Source organism: Mus pahari, chromosome 15 (genome assembly GCF_900095145.1).
Source record: "Mus pahari chromosome 15, PAHARI_EIJ_v1.1, whole genome shotgun sequence".
NCBI classification, from domain to species: domain Eukaryota; kingdom Metazoa; phylum Chordata; class Mammalia; order Rodentia; family Muridae; genus Mus; species Mus pahari.
The window spans coordinates 27,691,344-27,715,137 of NC_034604.1; the positions used below are offsets into that span (position 1 = coordinate 27,691,344).

General features: G+C 44.0%; 1 protein-coding gene across 1 annotated transcript; it reads right to left on the minus strand.

Moving 5' to 3' along the window:
- Window positions 1–8,661: 8,661 nt before the first annotated feature.
- On the minus strand, window positions 8,662–13,278 carry Tex51 (testis expressed 51). The gene is made up of 8 exons (XM_029546723.1): window positions 13,059–13,278; window positions 12,895–12,969; window positions 11,501–11,590; window positions 11,256–11,273; window positions 11,092–11,175; window positions 9,423–9,498; window positions 9,294–9,339; window positions 8,662–8,979 (listed from the first exon to the last, which is right to left on the minus strand). Exons 1-8 carry the CDS (start codon window positions 13,255–13,257, stop codon window positions 8,887–8,889), a joined length of 681 nt encoding a protein of 226 aa, XP_029402583.1. The 5' UTR covers window positions 13,258–13,278; the 3' UTR covers window positions 8,662–8,886.
- Between the last annotated feature and the right edge of the window lie 10,516 nt (window positions 13,279–23,794).

A 23,794-nucleotide genomic window follows, 5' to 3' on the forward strand; every position in this document is an offset into this window, starting at 1 on the left:
GGAGGTCCAGAGAAGCCATTTTGTAAAGCTGCAAAGGTCAAGCCTGAATAACTTTGGAAACTCCAAAATGTTGGAGATGCCAGAGTCATGAGATACCTGACAAGGAAAGCTTCTAACAGGATGTGGAACTCACCGGAGAGAGAGAAGTGTATTGCAGTCAACAAAGGTAACAGGCATTGGAGATCTGAACAGTGTTTGATGTCAGGCATGGAGATTCAGAATTTAGAGTTGAAATTTGAAATTGTCCTGATGGGTTTCAGTCTCGCTTTGGTTCAATGTTTCCTCATTATGCCCCCTTCTCTCCCTTTGGAATAGTAAAGTATATTCTATGCCATTGTGTGTTGTAAGTATGTGACTGGCTTTTTAATTTTAATCTTACTTAGGGTTACAGTGAAAAGATTGTCTTAAGTGTCAGAAGAGACTTTGAACTTTTAAACAATGTTGAGATTGTGACAGACTATGGGGACTTTTGAAGTTGTACAAAATACATTTTGCATTATGATATGTATATAAGCCTATGTGGCTCAGGGAGTGGAATGTGGTGGTTTAAATGAGACTGGCCTTCAAAGGCCTATTGAACACTTGGTCACCAGGCAGTGGTACCATCTGAAAAGATGAGGAGGTATGTGGCCTTGCTGGAGGAAGTGTGTCATTGGGGGTGGGCTTTGAGGTTTCACTAAGCCCATTCTAAGCCCAAAGTTTCTCTTTTCCTGTTGCTTGTGAATCTGGATGCAGAGCTTGCAGCTACATCTCCAGCACCATATCTACTATGCTTCCCATCCTCATGACAGTGGACTAAACCTCTGAAACTGTAAGTCACAATTAAATGCTTTACTTTATAAGAGTTGCTGTGTTCGGTGTCTCTTCACAGAATAGAACATTGATTAAGACAGCAGGTGATTTTAATACCCTATTCCTACCAACATACAGATCATGTGGAAAAGAAGCTAAATAGATTAACTCTGGAGTTAAATGATATTATAAATCAAAGGGACATAACAGATATCTACAGAATATCCCACCAAACACTATAGAAACATATTCTTATCAGCCCATGGAAAATTCTTCAAAATAGTCCACTTATAAGGATACAAAATAAGTCTCAATAATTAAAATTGAAATAATATCCTTCATTCTGTCTGATCACCATGCATTAAAGATGGATAGCAACAACAAAAGAAAAAAGTACACATATTTATGGAAACTAAAACCACACCACTAGACCACAATTGGGACAAGGAAGAAAATAAGAAGGAAATTAAAAATTCCTAGAATTGAATAAAAATTAAGACACAACATACAAAAACCTCAGTGAAACAATAAAATCAGTCATAAGAGAAATTTCATAGCTCTATGTGTCTGTATAAAAAAGTGATATCTCAAATTAACTTAATGGTGCAACCTAAGGCTTTAAAACATCCAAAAAGCCAGTGGGAAGAGGTAATTGGATGCAGAGCTGAAATTAAATAGAAATGAAAAAAAGCCCAATACAAAACTATCAATGAAACAAAGAATTAATATTTTGAAAAGATTAAGCCTTTAGCCAAACTAACCAAAAAATGATTCAAATTAATAAAATAACAGATGAAAAAAAGGAAATATTGCAACAGACGCTGAGGAAATTCAGAGTCATAATGATATAGTTTATAAAAGAATCTATATTTTATCAAAGTTGAAAATCTAAAAGAAGTAAATGAATATATAATATACAATCTGCCAAAATTAAATCAAGATGAAATAAATAATTTAAAAAGATCTAAAACACCCAAATAAAATAAGTAGTTAAAAATCTCCCAACTAAAAATGTCCAGAGTCATATAGATTCAGTCCAAAATTCTACTGTCTCTGACTCGAGTCATTATAGAGGGAGCCTCAATTAAGAAAATGTCTCCATAAGATTTGATAGATAGGCATTTTCTAAATTAGTGGTTAATAGTGGAATGTCTAGCCTTTTGTGGGTATTGCCATCCCAGGGCTGGTGGTCCTGCGTCTATAAAAATGTAGGCTAAGCAAGCTATTGAGAGCAAGTCAGTAAGCAGCATTCCTAAATGGCCTCAACATCAGCTCCTACCTCCAGGTTCCTACCTTGCATGAGTTCCTGCCCTCACTGCTTTTGCTGATGAACTGTTGTTACATGGAACAGTGAATAACATATACCGTTTCTCCCCAAGTTGTTTTCACCACAGTGTTTCATCACAGCAACAGTAACACTAACTAAGATAAGTTTGGTGTGGGCCTTCCCCATTGATCATCCTCCCCATTGATCACTAGTTTAGAAAATGCTTCTCAGCCAGATCCTATGGAGGCATCTTCTCAATGGATGCTCCCTCCCTTCTGATGATTCCAGCTTCTCTCGAGTTGGCACACAATGAACCAGTGCAAGGCCTTTAATGAAATCCAACACCCATTCCTGGTAAAAGTTCTGGAAGACTAGGTACACAGGGAACATATCTCAATATAAAAAGAGAAAATGTAGAAATCTCAGAGCCAACATAATTCTAAATGAATTTCCACTGAATTATTTTCACTGAAATTAAGAGCAAGGCAAGGATGTCTACTCCCCTTGCTCCTATTCAACACAGTACTTGAAGACTTAGCTAGAGCAATAAAACAAGTAAAGGAGATAAAGGGAATACAAATTGGGAAAGAAGTGAAAAGTGTCTTTCCTTGCAGATATGATTTTATGTATTAAAGACTCTACCAGACAATCCCTACAGCTGATACACACATTCAGGATACAGCATCCACATACAGAAAACCATAACTTTCCTATGTACAAATGACAAATGCATTGAGAAGGGACTTTGTGCAGGGCACGAAGTCCTTGTGTTCACAGATGAGTACTAGGAAAACCAGGAATGTTACACACACAGGGGCATTGTTAGGCTGGAACTCCTGTTCATCCCCTGCACAAACTGGGAAACCCCTCTGCCATCTTTCCTCCAACCCCACCCACAGAAAGAAAACTCCCGTGACTGCTTGGAGAAAACTCTGGGCTAACTTCATCACTCCTTGTCTCCCAGTTTCCAGCAACCTACCCAAGAGTGTGCACTCAGGGGCTCAGTTTTTGACCATGTATGGACACAAACCCAGCTCCTACCCGGCATGTCATCACTCCTCCCTCTCCTAAGCTCTATAAAACCCCCTTGCTTGAGCCTGGATGTGTGACTTCACTGACCTCTGTCTGTGAGATCAGTAAACCCATGCAAGAGCTGCTTCATGATAAACCTGCTTTTATCTATTTTTAATCTGGTCTAATCTGGCCTATAGCTGCATCACTGAGGGAGAGAAAATGCCTATTGGGCATCTCCTCACGGGAGGAGATGTATACCTGTTTTCCACTTGGAAAGCTGGGAATGGATGCAGCTAATAGCCTGGTGATCTGTGCTGTCTGTAGGACCAGCCCTCACATGAGTCCCTCAGACTGTTAGGTTTATCTCAGACTCCTCTCCCCTAGGCCTTTATCTTGAGCATTCTCCATCAACAGAACCATCCTCATGGGAAATGTCCCATGTACTTTACAACAGCCTAGCTAATCTCTGTGCTGTCAGTAAGGACAGGCCACTCCCGATTCTCACAAACTTTTATGTTTGTCTCAACCATTTCCCCCAGACCCTTACCTTGAGCATTGTTTCTCAGTCAATAGACCCCATCTTTATGGAAGAGGCTATATGTACTTTGTAGAGTTTCAATGTAAACATGTCTTGAACTTTATTGTACACACAGGATTAAGTTAATTATGACCATGAAACTCTTTTTTCCAAAATTATGCTGTGCTTAAATGTGGCTTTCCAGTGTCAGATTCTAGAAGTTTGAATCACCATCAGCTATTGAACTGGATTTCCTTCTTGCCTCATGAAGATTCGTACTCTGTTAGCCCTGGTGTGTGCAGAGAAATCAAGGAAGCAATGCTGTTCAAGCTTTTTTTTTTTTTTTTTTGGTTTTTCGAGACAGGGTTTCTCTGTATAGCCCTGGCTGTCTTGGAACTCACTCTGTAGACCAGGCTGGCCTTGAACCCAGAAATCCACCTGCCTCTGCCTCCCAGGTGCTGGGATTAAAGGTGTGTGCCACCACGCCCAGCTTTGTTTGTTTTTTTATCTTGGAATAAATCTCACCAAGGAGATAAAGACTTGTACAATGAAAATCTCAAGACACTGAAAAAAATTGGAGACAATATACATACGTGTGTCATAGAGCACGGAGAATTTAAATTGCAGTGGACTTAGGTGCTTCGTCCTGATAGCTAGCTTTCATAGCACTGACAGATGGAATGCAAGCTCTGAGAGGTGAAGAGTAATTATTTATACCCAGGTGGGTGCTCTGTAGGCTTCAACAATGACTGTTCCGGCAAGATGACATGCCCAATGAAATAATAGTGTCTTGAACATCAAGGGAGTAACCAACTACTTTCTGATTGGATTTAAGTCTACTCTACAAGATACAACCCACACATGACACTATTATCAGTCTCCAAACCTATGGCTAGGTCCCAGGGGGAAACTACCAATCTTCCTCTGCTAAATGGACAATGTTAAAATGTCTCCTAATGATTTTATCATTTTACCAATAGATCAGTGCTTCTCTCAGTCTTCATCTAAGAAACTTCTATTTGCAGGAGTTGGTGACTAAGCTGTTGACTTACCAGTGGCCCAGATGCAGAGAAGGAGTGACTACAGAATGCTGAGTTATAAAGGGCACACATGTATCAGAGCCACCTTCCCAAGGCTCAAAGATCATTGCAGAAAAGGGTCAGAAAGAATGTGAGGGTCAGAGGTAGCAGATGATTACAAGGAAACATCTGGACACAACAGGGCAGCTGCACACATGAACTCACAGTGGGTATGACTGTGCACACAAGCTCTGTGCAAGCCCAAGACAGACCAAATCCCAGCACGGAGAGGAGAGTTGGGCACACACCACCACTTTCTCCATGGAGCAATTAGCAGTTATTATCTGGGAAAAGGAAGAACAGTTTTCTCTAAGAGTGTAGCTCCCCCCACCCCGGGTAAGCTAGCCATGCTCCACTGGAAGACCATTTTTTATATCCAGTAGTAATTTGGATAGAAAATGTGGGGGTGGATCTGGGAAGAGTTGTGGGAATGCAAATATGACCAAAACACACTGTGTAGAAATTCCCAAAGAACAGTTAAAATACTTTAAATTTTTTTTAAAAAATGTGGGCAGTGCCTGAGGAAATACTGTCCATATTGTCATCTGTCCTTGATATGCACACATGTATGTGCACATTTATCTTCAACAAGCCTACCTCATATATCTGAATATATCACATATATACAAATACACAGATGAAAATGGAATTTATTTTTGCTTGGCATCTGTACTGGCTAGTTTTGTGTCAATTCTACACAGCTGGAGTTATCACAGAGAAAAGAGCTTCAGTTGGGGAAATGCCTCCATGAGATCCAGCTGTGGGGCATTTTCTCAATTAGTGATCAAGGGGGAAAGGCCCCTTGTGGGTGGGACCATCTCTGGGCTGGTAGTCTTGGATTCTATAAGAGAGCAGGCTGAGCAAGCCAGNGGAAGCAAGCCAGTAAAGAACATCCCTCCANGGCCTCTGCATCGGCTCCTGCTCCCTGACCTGCTTGAGTTCCAGTCCGGACTTCTTTCAGTGATGAACAGCAATGTGGAAATGTAAGCTGAATAAACCCTTTCCTCCCCAACTTGCTTCTTGGTCATGATGTTTGTGCAGGAATAGAAACCCTGACTAAGACAGTGTCTGTATATGTTTATACCTTGGCTTCAATGAATGCTTGGTTTCAGGAACCCATAAACCTTCATATGAGAACCAGATCCATCATAGGGGGAATTTACATACTTTACAATAGCTATGATACCACAGGGTGATATGCTCTTATGGGACCATCCTTGAATGATCTTTTGTTGACTACAGATCTCATTATGTAGCCCATGATTACATACCATACAAAATACTTGCTTGCGTATAGTAGAATGCATATTAAAATGTGAAAACAACCCCAAACTGGCAAAATCTTAATTGTCTGTCATCAGTAGAAACTATAAGCAGATAGTAGACAATGGGATGGTACAAACTGATGACCATGAACCAATTAAAGACATTCATGTGTGCAAAACATTCTGAATATAACATGAAAAAGTCAGACACAGTAGAGTGACACGCTATATCATTCAAAGTTCAAACACAGTAAATTGCCTTTTAATTTTAGTGGTTGCATTAAGTACTTTCTTGGTACTGTGACCAAAGACCTGAAAAAAGATGATTTAAAATGAAGAAGGTTTACTGTGGCTTACACTTAGGATCATTCCAGCATAGCAGGGAAGACATGGCAGCAGGTGGGGAAGGCATGGCGACAGAAGCCACACACTGGTTAGTCACACTGCAGTCACAGGCGGGAAGCTGAGAGTGAAGGGAGTGAGCTGGGCTAGAAAGCCTCAAGTTCTGCTTCCAATGACCTACTTCTTCCCATGATCCTCCAACTCTTAAAGGTTCTATACCTTCCCAGACAATGCTACCAGCTAGGAACCAGGTATTTTAAACACATGGACCTGTGAGAGATACTGGAGTCTGAAACCACAATAGTGGTGCACTGCATCAATCGGCATGTTAGTCAGTGATAGGATGCACGTATACACCAGGGGCTCCACATGTTAGTCAATGATAGGATGCCTGTGTACACCAGGGAACCAGATAAGTGAGCTTATCTTACTTGGTGATGCTGTACCACCTTAGTCTTGGCTATTTTTTGTGTTGTGCACACAGTGGTGAGATAACCCATGATGCATTTCTCAGAGCCCATTTTCTTCATTACATCATACTGATAGTATTTGCATATACACTTCCTTAGGTCATCTGCTCTTCTTTAGTTTTTTGGGGGGGGAGCTGAGAGTCAGAGTCTAGGTGCTTAGATACTGTTGCTAGCTTTCCCGATGCCTATTTCTGGTAGTCCAGAGAGGTGATGGTATAAGAACAGGAGAGACTGTGCTAACCAAAAGGGTATTAAACAACACTGTGGAAAGATACTGTTTTAGATTCAGCTTCTATACTAAGCTCCATAGTCCCGACCACCAAAGCAGGTTGGTGTGACTTGTGCCAGTACCATATCGATAAGTGTTAGTTATGAGTTCATTTACATACTTTTCAAAACCACAAGAAATTCAAGACAAACAATAGAAATTGAAGTCACTGCAAGCTGATGGTGTTTCTTAGGTTTCCAGCACTGTGATAGCACACCATTACAAAATCCCACTTGGGAAGGAGAGTTACACTTCTCCATCTCAGTCCATCCCTGAAGGAAGTCAGGGGAGGAACTCAAGGCAGGAACCATGAGCCATGGAAAACACTGATCACTGCTTTGATCCTCATGGATTTCTTGGTCTGTTTATTATAGTACCCAGGACCACCAGCTCAGGGTGATACTGTCCACAATGAGCTGTGGTCTCCCATATCACATTAGTCAAGAAAAGGTACCACAGGCAATCTAATCGTGACATTTTTCTCAATTGAGGCTTCTTCTTCTAAAAGGATTCCAGCATGCTACAAGTTAATATAAAAACTAACCAGCAGGACACGATTTTAAAAAGTCCCCCAATCTTCATCTACACAAAGAAAGGGACTTCCAGGCCTAGGGCTATAGCTATTGACACAGCGTTCCTAGGTGGTTTTATTTTATTAACTAATTAATTAATTAATCTATTTATTTATTCACTTTACATCCCTATCACAGCCTCCCTCCATCCCACCCATCTCCCTCCCAGCCCCACCCTCTTACCCCTTTACTCCATTCACCCCTCCCCTTCTCCCCACAACCACTCCAGCCAACTAAGTGAATCTTCTCCCACTGAGGTCAGACAAGGCAGCCCAGCCAGGGGAAAGCGATCCAAATTAAAAACAAGGACATCATGAAATAGATGGAACTAGAAAATATCATTCCAAGTGAGGTAACCCAGACTAACACACACATGGTATATACTCATTTATAAGTGTATANTAGCCATAAAGTACAGGATAACCATGCTATAATCCACAGACCCAAAGAAGCTAAGAACCAAGGAGGGCCCAAGGGAGGATGCTTGAGTCTCACTGAGAACAGGAAATAAAATAGATATCAGGGGTGGATGGAAGGTAGCTGGGTGGGAGAGAAGATGGGGAGGGAGAACAGGGGTAGGGATTAGGTGTGGGTAGAGCAGGGATGAGGGATGAGGGGGCTGGGAAAGAGAAGGGAAATCAGTGTGCGTGTGTGTGTGTGTGTGTGTGTGTGCGCGTGTGTGTGTGTGTGTCTGTGTGTGTGATGTGTGTGTCTGTGTGTGTGTGTCTGTGTGTGTGTGTGTGATGTGTGTGTGATGTGTGTGTGTGTGTGTGTGCCTGTGTATATGTGTGTGTGTGTGTGCCTGTGTATATGTGTGTGTGTGATGTGTGTGATGTGTGTGTTTTATCTCTGGGACAAGCCTAGACAGGGAGGATTCCGGGAGGATGTAAGGATAACCACAGTTGATACTCCTAGCAGCAGGGGATATGGAGCCTGAAGTGACCATCTGCTGTAGCCAGGCAGGAGTCCCAGTGGAGGGAGGGAGGGAGGGGGATACCAGCCTAGGTGATTTAAAATCCAGTCAAGTTGATGACAAAAAATGACTATCTCATACACTTAAACCAAATCTCCAATATATATATGAAAACTGTTTTTAATAACTATTTACAAAGCAGTATGTTTTAGGAGGGAGGGAGGGAGGGAGGGAGGGAGGGAGAGAGAGAGAGAGAGAGAGACAGACAGACAGACAGACAGACAGACAGACAGAATATGAGTCTTGTCTGCAGAACTGCAAGGCCTCAGAGTTCTTCAGGTCCCAGGAAGGAGTGCTTTGCAATAGAGACCCCAGGGCCAGAGACAATCAGCTTTCATGCAGGACAGGCTCTGGTGGCTGCTCTGGTTGTTGCCCTAGTTGCTGCTCATTTCCTGAAGGAGTTAACTTGCTGTCTCTTCTCTGCAAAGAGGAAAGAAATGGGACTTTCCATTGCAATGCAACCCCAGTCCCTTCAACTCCCTACTTGGAGTCCCACTGGCCAAAGCTGCCCCATGATGAAGCTATTACTGTGCTGGTCTGTTCAGATCAGTGTGCAGGGCAGAGAGGGGAGGTGGCTCTGCAGGGCCACTCTGATAAGAACAGGAGGCTTGAGTAACTTTGTTAATCTGTGTCCTGGACCCCAGCTTCAATGTCTCTGCATACAGCAGACCAAGAGGGCAAGAGCCAGGCCTCAAGGCCTGATTAGCCCCAGACATCAGTGCATTTCTCAGTACCTTATCAGCATCCACTGACCTCTTCTGGAGCCAGAAAAAGTAAGCACTGAGCAAGAAAAAGGTGAGAGACAGGTCAGTCCAAGAGCCAGTGTTTCTTTAGGGACACTGAAGCTGAGAGAAGTCACTTACCCAATGCCAGCAACGGCCAGGAGCATCAAGGTGGTGAAAAGGATCACAGCCCACTTGTACCTCCGTGTGACCCTGGCTGGGGTGGAAAAGGGGAAACCATGTGTCGGGAGACTCAGGAGGAGCACTTGAGATTGCAAAAGGTGTGCCCTGTGCAGATGCGCCCTTTAACAAAATGTTTACTGCGTCTGGAGCTGCTGAGGTTGTAGGGAGCGACAAGGCAAGGCTGCTGCAGTCGAGAGACCGGAGAGATGCCTGAGATTAGTTAGCCAAGTGCTCTCCTTCAACAAGGAGGACCCGAGTTCCATTCCTGGTAGAACGCACCTGTGATCCCAGGGCCTGGGAGGACCCCAGGCTGATTCCTGAATCTCATTGGCTAGCTGGCCTAATGTATTTGGTGAACTTTAGGCCAATGAGAGAAGACTTCAAAAAGAAGTTGGGGCACAAGGGAGGTAATTCCCAGGCAAAATGCTTGCCACACAAGCCCAATGGCTGAGCTGGGGCATCTAGCACCAGGTAAAAGATGCAATAATCTCTCTCTCTCTCTCTCTCTCTCTCTCTCTCTCTCTCTCTCTCTCTCTCTCTCTCTCTCTCTCTCTCTCTCTCTCGTGTGTGTATGTGTGTGTGTGTGTCTGTTTGTCTGTCTCTCTCCTTATCTCTATTCTGTCTACACACACACACATACAGAGAGAGAGAAGGGTGGGGACTGGGGAAGGGGGAATGAAGTGCAGCAATACATTCAACCAGGTTTAGCTGAGGTGGAGGAAGGAAGGCTCCTGGCTTAGGGTGTGAGGGTCTAAGTGAGACTAGCTGCTTAGAAGGACACTGAAGGTGTAGCCTGTTGAATTTACTATTAATAAAACCAACCCAGTGGCCCGGTTGCTACCCAGCCTCAATGATTTATGTTCCCGAACGAAAGACACACCCAGAGCCTTTATATTTTAATGTCTTAATCAGCACAATAGCTGGGCCACTGGCTAACCCCCTGTGCTGTTAATCCTGAGTTATTACTTACTAATTCTATGTTCCATCTTGGCTGCTTTTAACTCCAAGTAGACAGCCATCTGGCACACATTTTCTTGGCCCAGAGGCTGGGGCACTTCTTTGTTTTCCTACTCCATAGTGGACTCTCTCTCTCCTCTGTCCACACTCTCAAGCATGGTAGATCTTTCTCCTCCACACTCTCCCTGTGTGAAGATCTCTCTTCCTCCACTCCTTCTGGTGCCAAGCCCAGGAATCCTAAAATCCCGTCTCTGTTTGTCCTCCCCAGTTATTGGCTGTTGACATCTTTATTTACCAATCAGAACCATCTGGGGGCAGGCTCCCAGAAACTAGTGCATACACTCCCTGCAAGCAGGGTTTGGGGGAACATAATTAGCATTTGCAATACAAGCAGCTACAGTAGTCAAGACTAGAGATGGGATGTGAGTGTTCCAGACATGCTGAATCTGAGGACCCAGAAGCAAGTGGCTCTCAGACTTTGAAGCCAGACACAAGGACATCAAGAAACCTCAAAGATTCTGCTGTCCTCCACCCAGCAGGAAAAATCCAGAAACATTCTAGTCTGGATAGAAAACAGTGATGGACAGAGATGGCAACCCCAAGGGAGGAGGGTTTTGGAAAGGGAGGGTGAATGGATCGAGGTTCGGTGAGTACAGTGGAGGCTACTGACCTGTGCACAAGGTAGGATCGTTGCAGGACAGGTAGAACTTCCGGCAGTCAGCACATGCAGTGACTTCCATTTCGGAGAGGATGTCTGTCAGAGCAATGGGCAGGAGCCTCAGACATGGCAGGGTCTCCTGTCCCTCCCGTCAGCTCAGCCCTGGGCATACTCACCACAGGACTCGTTGCAGACTGCCTGGGAAAGTGAGATGGTGGAGAAACTGAGGCACTAGAGAGGCAGACACACCTGGGAGCAGCGGGGGCAGAACATGGGACCAGGGACTCATGGAAGGAACCTAAGCTGTGGGTAGGCCAGAGCTCCTGGGGAGACCTTAGGAGGGATTGCCCATTGGGTTCTGTAGGTTACAGTCTCAAAGGTAATGGGTGGCATGGAGAACAGGGACAGCCCCATCTCCTACCCTTCTGCATCAGGTCCTGGGACTTCTCCTTCAGCCTCTTGTCCAGGAGACTCTTCTGAGCCTGAATCTCTTCAAGCAGTGCTGGCTTATCTGTGTGCAGCAGAAGGGAGTGAAACTCACTGATATAAAGTTAGTCTTTTCTTTTGTGTGTGTACATGTGCACATACGTATACCGGTGAGCATGCATGTAGATGCAAGTGTGGAACCTGGAGGTCAACCTCGGGTACTGTCCTTCAAGAGTCACCCACCTTATTTTTAACACAGGGTCTCTTATTGGCCTGGAACTCTGTTCTGCCTGGCCAGCAAGCCACAGGAATCCTCCTGCCTCTGCATCCTCAGGACTGGGTTGCTAGGCACAAACACCATGCTTTGTTTGTTTGTTTTTAATGTGGGCTCTGGGGATTGAACTCAGGTCTTCATGCTTAAAGGGGAAAATCTTTTAATGACTGAGTCTTCTCTACAGTTTTTCTTAACTTAAAAAAAAACTGTGTGTGTGTTTAGTATATGTGTGTATAGTGTGTGTGTGGTATGAGTGTGTGTATGTGGAGTGTGTGTGTGTGTGCATGTGTGTGTGTACGTGTGTGTGTGCATGTGTGTGCATGTGTGTGTGCGTGTGTGTGTGTGCGTGTGTACATGTGTGTGTGCGTGTGTGTGTGGAGTGTGTGTGCATGTGTGTGTATGTGCGTGTGTGTGCGTGTGGAGTGTGTGTGTGCATGTGTGTGTATGTGCGTGTGTGTGTGTGCGTGTGTGTGCGTGTGTGTGTGTGTGTGTGTGAGAGAGAGAGAGAGAGAGAGGGAGTGGGGGTGGTATATGAGTATGTCTGTCTCCGTGTTCCTCTATTTGAATGCAGGTGTGCACGTGTCACAGCATGCATATGGATATCAGAGAAAGACCTAGGCTGACAGTCCTCACCTCCCATTTTAGTTCTTGAGGCAGGGTTTCTTGTTGTTTGCTGATGTGTATATATGCAGCTAGCTGACCCAGGAGCATCTGGGAAATTCTATCTCCACCTCCCATCACCCTTTAGGAGTTCTGGGGTTACAGGCATGTGCTACTATGCCCAGCTTTACCTGAGTGGGCTGTGGGATCTGAATTCCGATATTCACACTTGTACAGTCAAGCGATTTTTCTACTGAACCATCTTCCCAGTCTTCTTCCGCCCCCAGACTTGATCTCATACACCCCAGACTGATCACTATGTAGCTGAGGATGGTCTAGAACTTATGATCCTCCTGCTATCACTTTATAAGTGCTAGAATCACAGGGCTGTACCACAGTTACACAGTGCTCTTCAAGGAAGCTTCCCTGCCCACCATCAAAGTGACCTCCGGGGAATGCTGTGTAGGATGGGTCTTGGTAATCCAACGCAACCCTTGGACAATTGTCTTCCTTACCACCCCTCAGCCTTTTAATGGCGTTGTCTACTTGGGTAAAGAATGTAGCTGTTTCCTCATCCAAATTGTCTCGAGCTGAGGATGGGACATGGGACAGAGGGATGTTAGGGACAGGATCAGGTCAGGTAAAAGGGTGCTCCCATCCCTGCCCAGCTGTGCCTCACCAAGATACCAGGGCAAGAGTATGGTGTTATTCTCCAGAAAAAAGGAGTGTAGGCTTTGTGAGAGTTCTGTAGGCGGCCCTGGGCTGCCCCAGAGCACCTGCAGGTCATAGTCCATTATGGCAAGCAGCTCTGGCCAGCAGTGGAGGCAGCTCTTCCCAGTGGTCCCTGCCAGGAGGCAGATCAGCAAGACTAGATGCATCTTCTGGAGTCCTTTCCAATTACTCACAGTCTCAGTTGGAATGCTGTTGCTCTGGAAACGGCATTCTTAGGATAGAACAAAGGTAAATTCCGTGGGTCACAGCAAGGGTGGCTGAAGTGAAGCCAGGCTTAGGCACCACCGCCAACATGGAGAGAGAACAGAGACTGGAGAAAGTGACATCAACGGCAATGTAAGAAGTCAATTGGCACTGAGAGGTCTGAGGGTCAGAGGGGCTGGGAGAGGTGACACTGGGATGCATTGTCAAGTAACATATAAAGGTAAACCTATCAGAATTACACCAGACTTCAGAGACTATGAAAACCAGAAGAGCCTGGTCAGAGGTCATGCAGACTCTAAGAGAACACAAATGCCAGCCCGGGCTACTATACCCAGAAAAACTCTCAATCAACATAGATGGAGAAAACAAAATATTCCAGGACAAAACAAAATTCAAACAGTATCTATCTACCAACATAGCCCTACAGAGGATCCTGGAAGGGAAACTCCAACACAAGGAAGATGCCTGCACCAAAGAAAGGACAAGATATTAAGCATCTCACAACAAAGTCAAAAGCAGAGATACAGCACATGAAGCCACCTACAAAAACAACCATGTTAGGAACCAGCAGTCATCTCTCTTTAACATCTCTCAATATTAATGAACTCAACTCACCTATAAAAAGACATACGCTAACAGACTGGATACGCAAACAAGATCCAGCATTTTGCTGAATACAAGAAACACACCTCTCCAACAAATACAGAGTAAAAGGATGGAAAAGGTCTTCCAAGAAAATGATCCAAGGAAACAAGCAGGAGTTGCCATCCTAATATCCAATAAAATAGACTTTCAACCAAAAGTTATCAAGTGTGTGAATTTCCCCCTTCATATTCATCAAGGGGGAAATCTGCCAAGAGAAAGTCTGAGTTCTGAACATCTATGCTCCAAATGCAAGAGCACCAAAATTCATAAAAGAAACTTTACTAAAACTCAAACCTCACATTGAACCCCACACAATAACAGTGCGAGATTTTTAACAGCCCACTCTCAACAATGGACAGGTCATTGAAACAGAAACTAAACAGAGACATGGTGAAACTAAGAGAGGTTATGAACCAAATGGATTTAACAGGTATCTATGGAACATTCACCCTAAAAGAAAAGAATGCACCTTCTCAGCACCTCATGGTACCTTCTCCAAAATCGACCATATAATTGGTCACAAAACAACCCTCAACAGATACAAGAAGACTGAAATAATACCATGCATCCTATCAGACCACCATGGCCTAAGGCTGGTCTTCAATAACAGCAAAAACTACAAAAAGCCCACATACATGTGGAAACCGAACAACTCTCTACTCAGTGATAACTTGGTCACGGAAGAAATAAAGAAATTAAAGATTGCCTGGAATTTAATGAAAATGTCAACATATCATACCCAAACCTATGGGACACAATGAAAGCAGTGCTAAGAGGAAAGTTCATAGCACTAAGTGCCCTGGTAAAGTTATGGAAGAGATCTTACACTAACAACTTAACAGCACACNTGATAGCCCTAGAACAAAAAAAAAAAAAAAAAAAAAAAAAAAAAAAAAAAAGCAAACTCACCCAAGAGGAGTAGGAAATAGTCAAACTCAGGGCTGAAATCAACCAAATAGAAACAAAGAGAAGAATACAAAGAATCAGCAAAACCAAAAACTGGTTCTTTGAGAGAATCAACAAGATAGATAAACCCCTAGTCAAACTAACTAAAGGGCCCAGAGGCAGTATCCAAATTAATAAAATCAGAAATGAAAAGGGGGGCATAACAACAGAAATGGAGGAAATTTAAAAAAATCATCATATCCTAGTATAAAAGCCTATACTCAGTAAAACTGGGAAATCTAGATGAAATGGATGGTTTTCTAGACAGATGCCACATACCAAAGTTAAATCAAGAGCAGGTAAACTGTCTAAACAGGCCCATATCACACAAGGAAATAGAAGAAGTCATTAAAAACCTTCCAACCCCCCCCCCAAAAAAAAAAATCCCAGGGCCAGATGGATTTAGTGCAGAATTCTACCAGACCTTCAAAGAAGACCTGATACCAATTTTCCTCAAACTACTCCATAAAATAGAAACAGAAGGAATATTACCTAATTCGTTCTATGAAGCCACAATTACTCTGATACCTAAACCACTCAAGGGCCCAACCAAAAAAGAGAACTTCAGACCAACCTCGCTTATGAATATTGATGCAAAAATATTCAATAAAATTCTTGCAAACGGAATCCAAGAACACATCAAAACCATCATTCACCACGATCAAGTAGGCTTCACCCCAGGGATGCAATGTTGGTTTAATATATGAAAATTCATTAATGCAATCCACTATGTAAACAAATTCAAAGAAAAAAAATCACATGATCATCTCCTTAGATGCTGAAAATGCATTTGACAAAATACAGCATGCCTTTATGTTAAAAGTATTGGAGAAGTCAGGAATTCAAGGCCCATACCTAAACATAATAAAAGCAATATACTGCAAAACAACAGCCAATATCAAATTAAATGGAGACATACTTGAAGCAAACCCACTGAAATTGGGGACAAGACAAGGATTCCCACTCTCCCCATACCTATTCAATATAGTACTTGAAGTGTTAGCTAGAACAATAAGACAACAAAAAGAGACCAAGGGGATACAAATTGGTAAAGAAGAAATAAAGGTATCACTATTTGCAGATGATAAGATAGTATACATAAGCGACCCCAAAAATCCTACCAGAGAACTTCTCCAGCTGATAAACAATTTCAGCAATAAGGCTGATATAAAATTAAATCAGTAGCCTTCCTTTATACAAAGGACAAACAGGCTGAGAAAGAAATTAGGGCAACAATTCCCTTCTCAATAACCATAAATAGTATAAAATATCTTGGGATAACTCTAACCAAACAAGTGAAAGACCTGTATGACAATAACTTCAAGACTCTCAAGAAAGAAATCAAAGATCTCAGAAAATGGAGAGATCTCCCATGGTCATGGATCGGCAGAATTAACATAGTAAAAATGGCCATCCTACCAAAGGCAATCTATAGATTCAAAGCAATCCCCATCAAAATCCCAACACAATTCTTCAAAGACATAGGAAGAGCAATTCTCAAGTTCATCTGGAAAGGCAAAAATCCCAGAATAGTGAAAACAATTCTTAACAATAAATGGATGCCTGACCTCAAGCTTTCCTACAGAAAAACAGTGATAAAAACTGCATGATATTGGTACAGAGACAGACATGTTGATCAATGGAATAGAATTGAAGACCCAGAAATAAAACCACACACTTAGTGTCACTTGATCTTTGACAAAGGCACCAAAAATATACAATGGAAAAAAAGAAAGCATCTTCAATAAATGGTGCTGGTCTAACTGGCTGTCTATATGTAGAAGAATCAAAATAGACCCATATTTGTCACCTTGTACACAGCTCAAGTCCAAGTGGACTAAGGACCTCAACATAAAACCAGATACACTGAATCTTATAGTAGAAAAAGTGGGAAAGAGCCTTGAAGTCATTGGCACAGGGGGAAATTTCCTAAACAGAACTACAATGGCTCATGCTCTAAGATCAAGAATTGATAAATGGGACCTCATAAAACTGGAAATATTCTGTAAGGCAAAGGACATAGTCAAGAAGACAAATTGGCAACCTACTGATTGGGGGAAAAATCTTCACTAACCCCACATCTGATAGAGGGCTAATATCCAAAATATATAAAGAACTCAAGAAGTTAATCACCAAAAACCCCCAAAACAACCCAATCTAAAAAATGGGGTATAGAACTAAACTGAGAATTCACAACTAAGGAATCTTGAATGGCTGAGAAGCACCTAAAGAAATGTTCAAAGTCCTTAGTGATCAGAGAAATGAGAAATCAAAATGACCCTGAGATTCCACCTCACACCAGTCAGAATGGCTAAGATCAAAATGTCAGGTGACAACACATATTGGAGAGGAAATGGAGAAAGAGGGGAACACTACTCCATTGCTGGTTGGATTGCAAACAGGTACAACCACTCTGGAAATCAATCTGGAGGTTCCTCAGAAATTTGGAAATAGATCTACCTGAAGACCCAGCTNTACCACTCTTGGGAATATACCCAAAAGATGCCCCCACCATGCCACAGGGGCACCTGTTCCACTATGTTCATAGCGGTCTTATTTGTGATAGTCAGCAGTTGGAAACAACCTAGATGTCCCACGACAGAAGAATGGATACAGAAAATGTGGTTCATTTACACAGCATTACTCAGCTCTTAAGAATGAGGACATCCTGACTTTTGCAGGCAAATGGATGGAACTAGAAAATATCATCCTGAGTGTGGTAACTCAGACTCAAAAGGACATGCATAGTATGTACTCACTAATAAGTGGATATTCTCCAAAAAGAAAAAAAAAAAAGAAAAAAGAAAAAAGAAAAAGCCCACACAGAATACACAAGATACAGTCCACAGAATTCAAAAGGCCCAACAAGCTGAAGTGCCCAAGTGAGGATGTCTCAGTCCCACTTGGGAGAGAGAAGAAAGCAATCACAAATGGGAGGGAGGGAGGGAAGGAGGGAGGGTCTTGGGAGGGAAAGTGGACAGGGTGGGGGGCAGTGTGGGGTAGAGGGGAACCTGATCTGGTATTGGGTGAGGGAAAAGGATTGAAGCCCTGAGGGCCAGCAGAAAGGATGTAAGTAGGCAACCTCAGGAAATAGGAGGTTGGGGGGATCCCCCCAGAATGCACAGCGACCAGGGAGGTGAGAGACTCCAGGACTCATAGGGAAGAACCTTTGATGATATGCCTGACAGTAGGGAGAGGGAACTTATAGAGCCCACCTCCAGCAGGAAGACAGGTCATCAAGTGANGGATGGGGTTGCCATTCCACAGTCACACCTCTGACCCATAATTGTTTCTGTTTGAAAGAATTACAGGGATGGAAATGGAGAGGAGCCTGAGGAAAAGAAGGTCCAGCAACAGGCCCAAAGTGGGATCCAGCTCAAGGAGAGGTCCCAAGGCCTGACACTATTACAGAGTCTGTGGAGCGATCACAGAAAGGGATCGAGCATGTCTGCCCTCCAAAGTCCCAACAAGCAGCTGAAAGAGTCAGATGCAGTTATTTGCACTCAACCAATGGACAGCAGCAGCTGACCCCTCTTGTTGAAGGGAGATCCTGTAGGAGGACCAGCAGTCTTAATTAATCAGGATCCCTGAGATCTTTCAAACACTGGACCACCAACCAGACAGCATACACCAGCTGATATGAGGCTCCCAACACACATACAATAGAGGACTTCCAGGTTTGTGCTCATTCAGAGATGAAGCACTTAACCCTGGAGAGACTGGAGGTCCCAGGGAGTTTAGAGGTCAAATGGGGTGGGGGTGGGGGCATTCATGTGGAGATGGGGTGGGGTGAGGAGGAGGTGTGGGATGTGGAGCAGTTGGAGGGTAGTTGGGGAGGAGTGGGGAGTAGAATATGGTGTGTAAAAAATGAATTACAAATAAAATTAAATTAAAAGAAAAAAAGAAAAAGAGTTAATGCCATTGATGTACAATCAGGCAGACATAGTATGTCCAGTCTCAGGCCCTGGAGATGGCGTGTCTGGAGGAGAGATTTCACAGCATAAGGGGAGGGAATCCTGGGCTAAGAATGTATGGCTGTGAAATTCAAGGACGATGAAGAGGAGGGTCACATCTCTGTGAATTGTAACCATTGTACTGTAGGATGTGCGGCCTCAGGTGTTCCCCAGCCCCTGTACTGGGATCCTGGATTAAAGAGTCCTGATTTGTTAACTTCCCTGGGAGAGAATGGGTCCTATTATTCTGGAATCTGGGCGTTAGAGAAGTCTGTTTACATATATTCACAGGCAGGCTCACAGTAGTGGGCCTCCCATCCTCTACAGCAGCTGTAAGAAAGAGACTTCCGCTTGTGAGCATAGCCTGAACAGCCTGCGAGCTCAAGTGTGCCAGGAAGAGAAAGACTCAAAACCCTTCCCCACCTGAGCTACCTGTACCGTGCTTGGTAAAGACCAGTGATATGGACACAAGAGAAGGAGGGTGCCATATTAATTGCCACACCTACTCCAGTGGGAGTTTGTGTGACCGCAGTCCTGAGGCACAAAGTTTCATGGAAACTGGTCTCCTAGAGAGTCTCTGGTGTCCCATAAATGGATACGCTCCAGTTTTGTCCTTGCTATAGTCAGTGAATGGTTCTACATGCTTTCCTTGAGTCGTGTTTTATTATAGGTGCCCCCAGGGAATGATTGGACAAATAGCTAAGTTAGGTTGACTATCGCTTCCTGGCCTTCACTGGTATCCCAATATCCTAGGCAGCCATTGAGCCTACCATGGACCTGGAATTTTGTGACCCATTCAGATGAAATGCACCCAGTGTTGATAGTGAAAGGAATCAGGGATTGCAGTTTGCTGGATAGGAGCTAGAAGTCTCAGGAATTGTTTAACAAAGTAAACTTAGAATTCTCATTACAGTCATGAATGGCAGACTACATTACATAATAGTAGAAAGAAGGTGGGTTGTGGTTTAAGGAGGAACTGAAGTATTGCATTATTCATGAAAGGGTTAGTAGAATGGAATTCCCCTGGTGAATGTTTTTCACTAGGCCCAGAGGAATAGCAAAATCAGGTATTTACTAAGGTACCCCCAGTGGTGGGTTAAACAATAGACTAGAATTGCACCTGGGCATATAGCCTTTTCACCTGGCTCCTAATAGTAAGCTGACCTTAGATAAGGTTGACTTTGTCTCAGTTGTTACATTGCCTGGTTCCTGTCGGTTTTCATGTATGCATTTTTCTGTTTTGTGTAAAGAATCATTATGCATTGGATAACCTCAATGTACTTTGGCTGATGTGTCACCTAACTTCCTTGTTTTTCTTCTGTAATATAAGTCTGATGCTCGCTTTGAGAAATTACATTCAGATCCAAGACTCTCTGGTGCTTGTGTCTGTCACTTGCCAACTCCTTGCCCACCTGAGTACCGGGACCCTGATTTCTCCCTTGGGTTGAGGGACCGAGTGGGTCCAGCCCATGGCAGGTGGTTCCCAAACAGGTAAGCCTTTTTCTCTCCTCCTCCTCCTCCCCCTCCTCCTCCTCCTCCTCCTCCTCCTCCTCCTCCTCCTCCTCCTCTTCCTCCTCCTCCTCCTCCTCCTCCTCCTCCTCTTCCTCCTCCTCCTCCTCTTCCTCCTCCTCCTCCTCTTCCTCCTCCTCCTTCCTTCTCAGGCAAGGATAGGATCTCATCAAGGGTTCTGTAGACCCACTGGTAAAGGATAACTAGTTTGAGGACAACGAGTAAGTTTTACCATGGGGCAGTCTGAGTCAAAAGGGAAATGGTTGTTTCTGTCAGTTTTTAAGCACATGCTGATCAGACCAATCTGTAAGACAGGTTCCCTACAGGATTACAGTAAAGCATGTTTAGACATTTCACCAGCCATAGTGTGAGAAATGGCCTTACACTGTATCGATGAAGAGATAGAAATTCAGCCCCGATGTAAAGAACACCTATGAGAACGAGACCAGCAGGAGTAGGACTGCGTCCTCCCTACTCTCTCCCAGGGGAGACCCCCACCTATATCACCCTTGAGATAGTCACATGGCCTGGTGGCCAGGGTATAGGTTAAACTTCCTCTCTCCTTATAAGGACATGTCCAGCAAAGCACCTGAAATTCATCTTTATGCAAATGAAGCCTTCCCCAGCACCTTAGCCCCCAGTCAGTGTCATAAAGTCACCTTGGAACCGCTACTCACCCCTCAAAGTTTATATACCCTTTGTTTTCCACCAATAAAGGAGAGCTGTTTCACTGAAAACTGTCTCTGGAGAAGGCCGTTTCTCCTGACTGAGATCCTGCCTAACCCACGCATCTGGCTAAGCGTCACTCCCTCCGGTTCAGCCTGGTGTACAAGGTGCTTGGGTCCCCAAGGCAAGAAGCAGACCCAGAGCAGGCAGCTCATGCCCAATGTGACCACGTCGCTCGCATTCTGAGTGCTGTCTCCTAGAACTGTTAAAGCAGTCAACAGCTGAAGCAAGTCAGGTTTTCAGTTGTGTCACCTTTCATACTGGCATTCGAAATCCTGGTTCCCGCTGTGTCCGTTGCTTGTCTCTGTGTGGAAGCAAAATACCCGACACACGCAACTTAATACGGGAGGAAGCCTTTGTGTTGGCTCAGAGTTTGGGAGACAGTCTCTCAGGGTGGGGAAGGAATGCGTGATGGTAGGAGCTTGAGGCAGCTGTCACATTGCATCCGCATTCAGGAAGCAGAGTGTTGGTGCTCGGCTCTTGCTGGTGCTCAGCTCTCTCTCTCCTTTTCAATCAGTCCAGGATACCAGGATACCAGCTAATTGAATGCTGCTGACCACACTCAGGCTGAGTCTTCCCACCTCAATGAACCTGATATGGAGAGGCCCTCACAGACGTGCTCAGAGGTTTGTTTCCATGGTAACTCTAAATCCCACCAGATTGACAATTCAGATTAGTCATCACATCCACCAAGTACAGACTCCCTCATGTATGAGTCTTCAATTGTTGAGCAAGTTTAGTAGAACTTAGTGGTTCACAACTACTTTTATTCATTATTCCCTCCCGGTGTCTAAAAGTTTGGGTCTGGTTGAGCTGGGCTCTCTGCTCAAAGGGCATCTCAAGGCTAACTGTACCATACCATCTGGAAGACTTGAGATGGTCAGATAACCAACTTTGACTCCATTGTCATGGCTTCCGTCCATGGCTAATTGGACGTATTCCTTTGGGTCTTGGTGCAGGGCAATATCATCATGGTGGTGTACATGGTACATGGCATGATGTAAGAACAGCCTCCTCACCTCATGATGGCTAGGAAGAAAAGAGAAAGAGAAAGGGGAGAGACTGGAGTTCCGGATCTCTCTACTGGAAATTCATGGTAGCACAACTTTCTCCCATTAGGCCCTGTTTCTCAAAAACACTACCTCTTCCCAAACTGTCTATTGATGAAGGAGCAAGACGTTAACACTGGGCTTCTGTGAGACCATTCGTGACAGGGTCCCAGACCTTAGTAGGCCGAGATCTTAGCACAGCTAACTCCATGGTGGAAGCACCATCCAAGCTCTAAAATTCAAGCATATAGACAGCACCACCTGCCAAAACTAGAACAAAGCCCGGTCAACCGAAGTCCATAGTTAGGGGGATGGATCCAAATGGATCAACCTTGCCTTTTGGCTTTTGCAGTTTTACTTCCGGCTAACTGTTCTCGTTCACTGAAATATGCCAACCCTAAACATAATCTTTGTGCTTAAAAGTTCACCCTGAGAACATCTTGAGGTTACATTGGGATCTCAAACACCCACTGTAGTTGCTGGCCAGCTAATATAAACCCATGTCTGAGCAGTCGTCTCTGGTGGATTCCCTACAGTGCCCTTCCCAACTGTGGCAGTAGGTGAAGAGGGCTGAGGCTGGAGCTCCGGCTGCTCTCAGCAACTGGAGAGATTTTCAGTTCCCTGCCCATGGCTACCTCCACAGCCTTTTAGGTTTCTTGAACTCGTCTCCTCAGGAGGGCTTACATCTTTTTAAAAAGGCCCGCCTAAGGCAAGCTCGGCTTTGGTTAAGAAGTGAGAGTGATTTTAGATCTTAGTCATGTCCACAGAACCCCTCATCTTTGTATCTAGCATAACTCTTAATCTCAGGTAAAAATCCATCACACAGTGTGATCTCACACCCGAGAGGAGAGTGTTTACTGATGGCCTTATCTGTATGGGGTTCTTCCAGATTCTTCTCCTGTTCAGAGGATTCGAGGAAGTGCACAAAAGTTTTAAGTTCGCAAAGGCTTTTGTTTAGAAATAAAGGGAAGGTCAGAGAGAAAATGCAGTAAGGGAGCTAGGGGCTTAAGTGAGGTTTGTGCAAAAGCCTGTTACCTAACCTGTTCCCCTTTAAAAAGTTATCAATTAGCTTTATTAGCTTTATCGACAAAGCTTTTTTGATAGACTTAAGTTCCTTTATGGCGCCTGGAGGACAGTTGCTAGGGGCAACAGGAGTTTTTGTTCTGATTAAACTCATTCCTAGGCTTTGGCTATATATTCACTGTTTATGATCTTTTCTGAAATGCATATAATCTTAGTCATGTGCACTCCAAATCATGCAAAGGCATAGGATGTTAACAAGAACATTGTGCTGCAAAGTTCATTCTGGGGACGCAAGTCATCTAACTGCATGTGTATTCAAAGCCAGCTCAGGTGGGATCGGCTCACTACCTCTGGTTCCAGATTTTGTTATGTCTGAGCACAGAAGGGGAGTTTGCTAGAAAGACTTTAGAACAGAGTGAACTGGTTGCTTTGTTGGGAGAGGATTTTATGTATAAACTGAATGTAAGTGGGGGTCCTGGGTTGCTAAGGTATCCTATAAAGCTTCAAGAAGATTATATAGCATTTGTGTGTGTAAGGTCAAGAGCCTTGAAACCTTATCTGGATCCTGGTAATCATACTTTTGACTCCCAAACACCTACTCTCTGGGCATGCAACAGCGTCAGTAGTTC

What these genes read in the sequence shown, in the direction of transcription:
- Tex51 (XM_029546723.1), bottom strand. Translation starts at nt 13,257, where the DNA reads ATGCATCTAGTCTTGCTGATCTGCCTCCTGGCAGGGACCACTGGGAAG. An exon ending in ACTCTTGCCCTGGTATCTTG is followed by an intron (nt 12,970 to 13,058) that starts GTGAGGCACAGC and finishes TCCCATCCTCAG; the next exon opens with CTCGAGACAATTTGGATGAG. An exon ending in CGATCCTACCTTGTGCACAG is followed by an intron (nt 9,499 to 11,091) that starts GTCAGTAGCCTC and finishes TTTCCACCCCAG; the next exon opens with CCAGGGTCACACGGAGGTAC.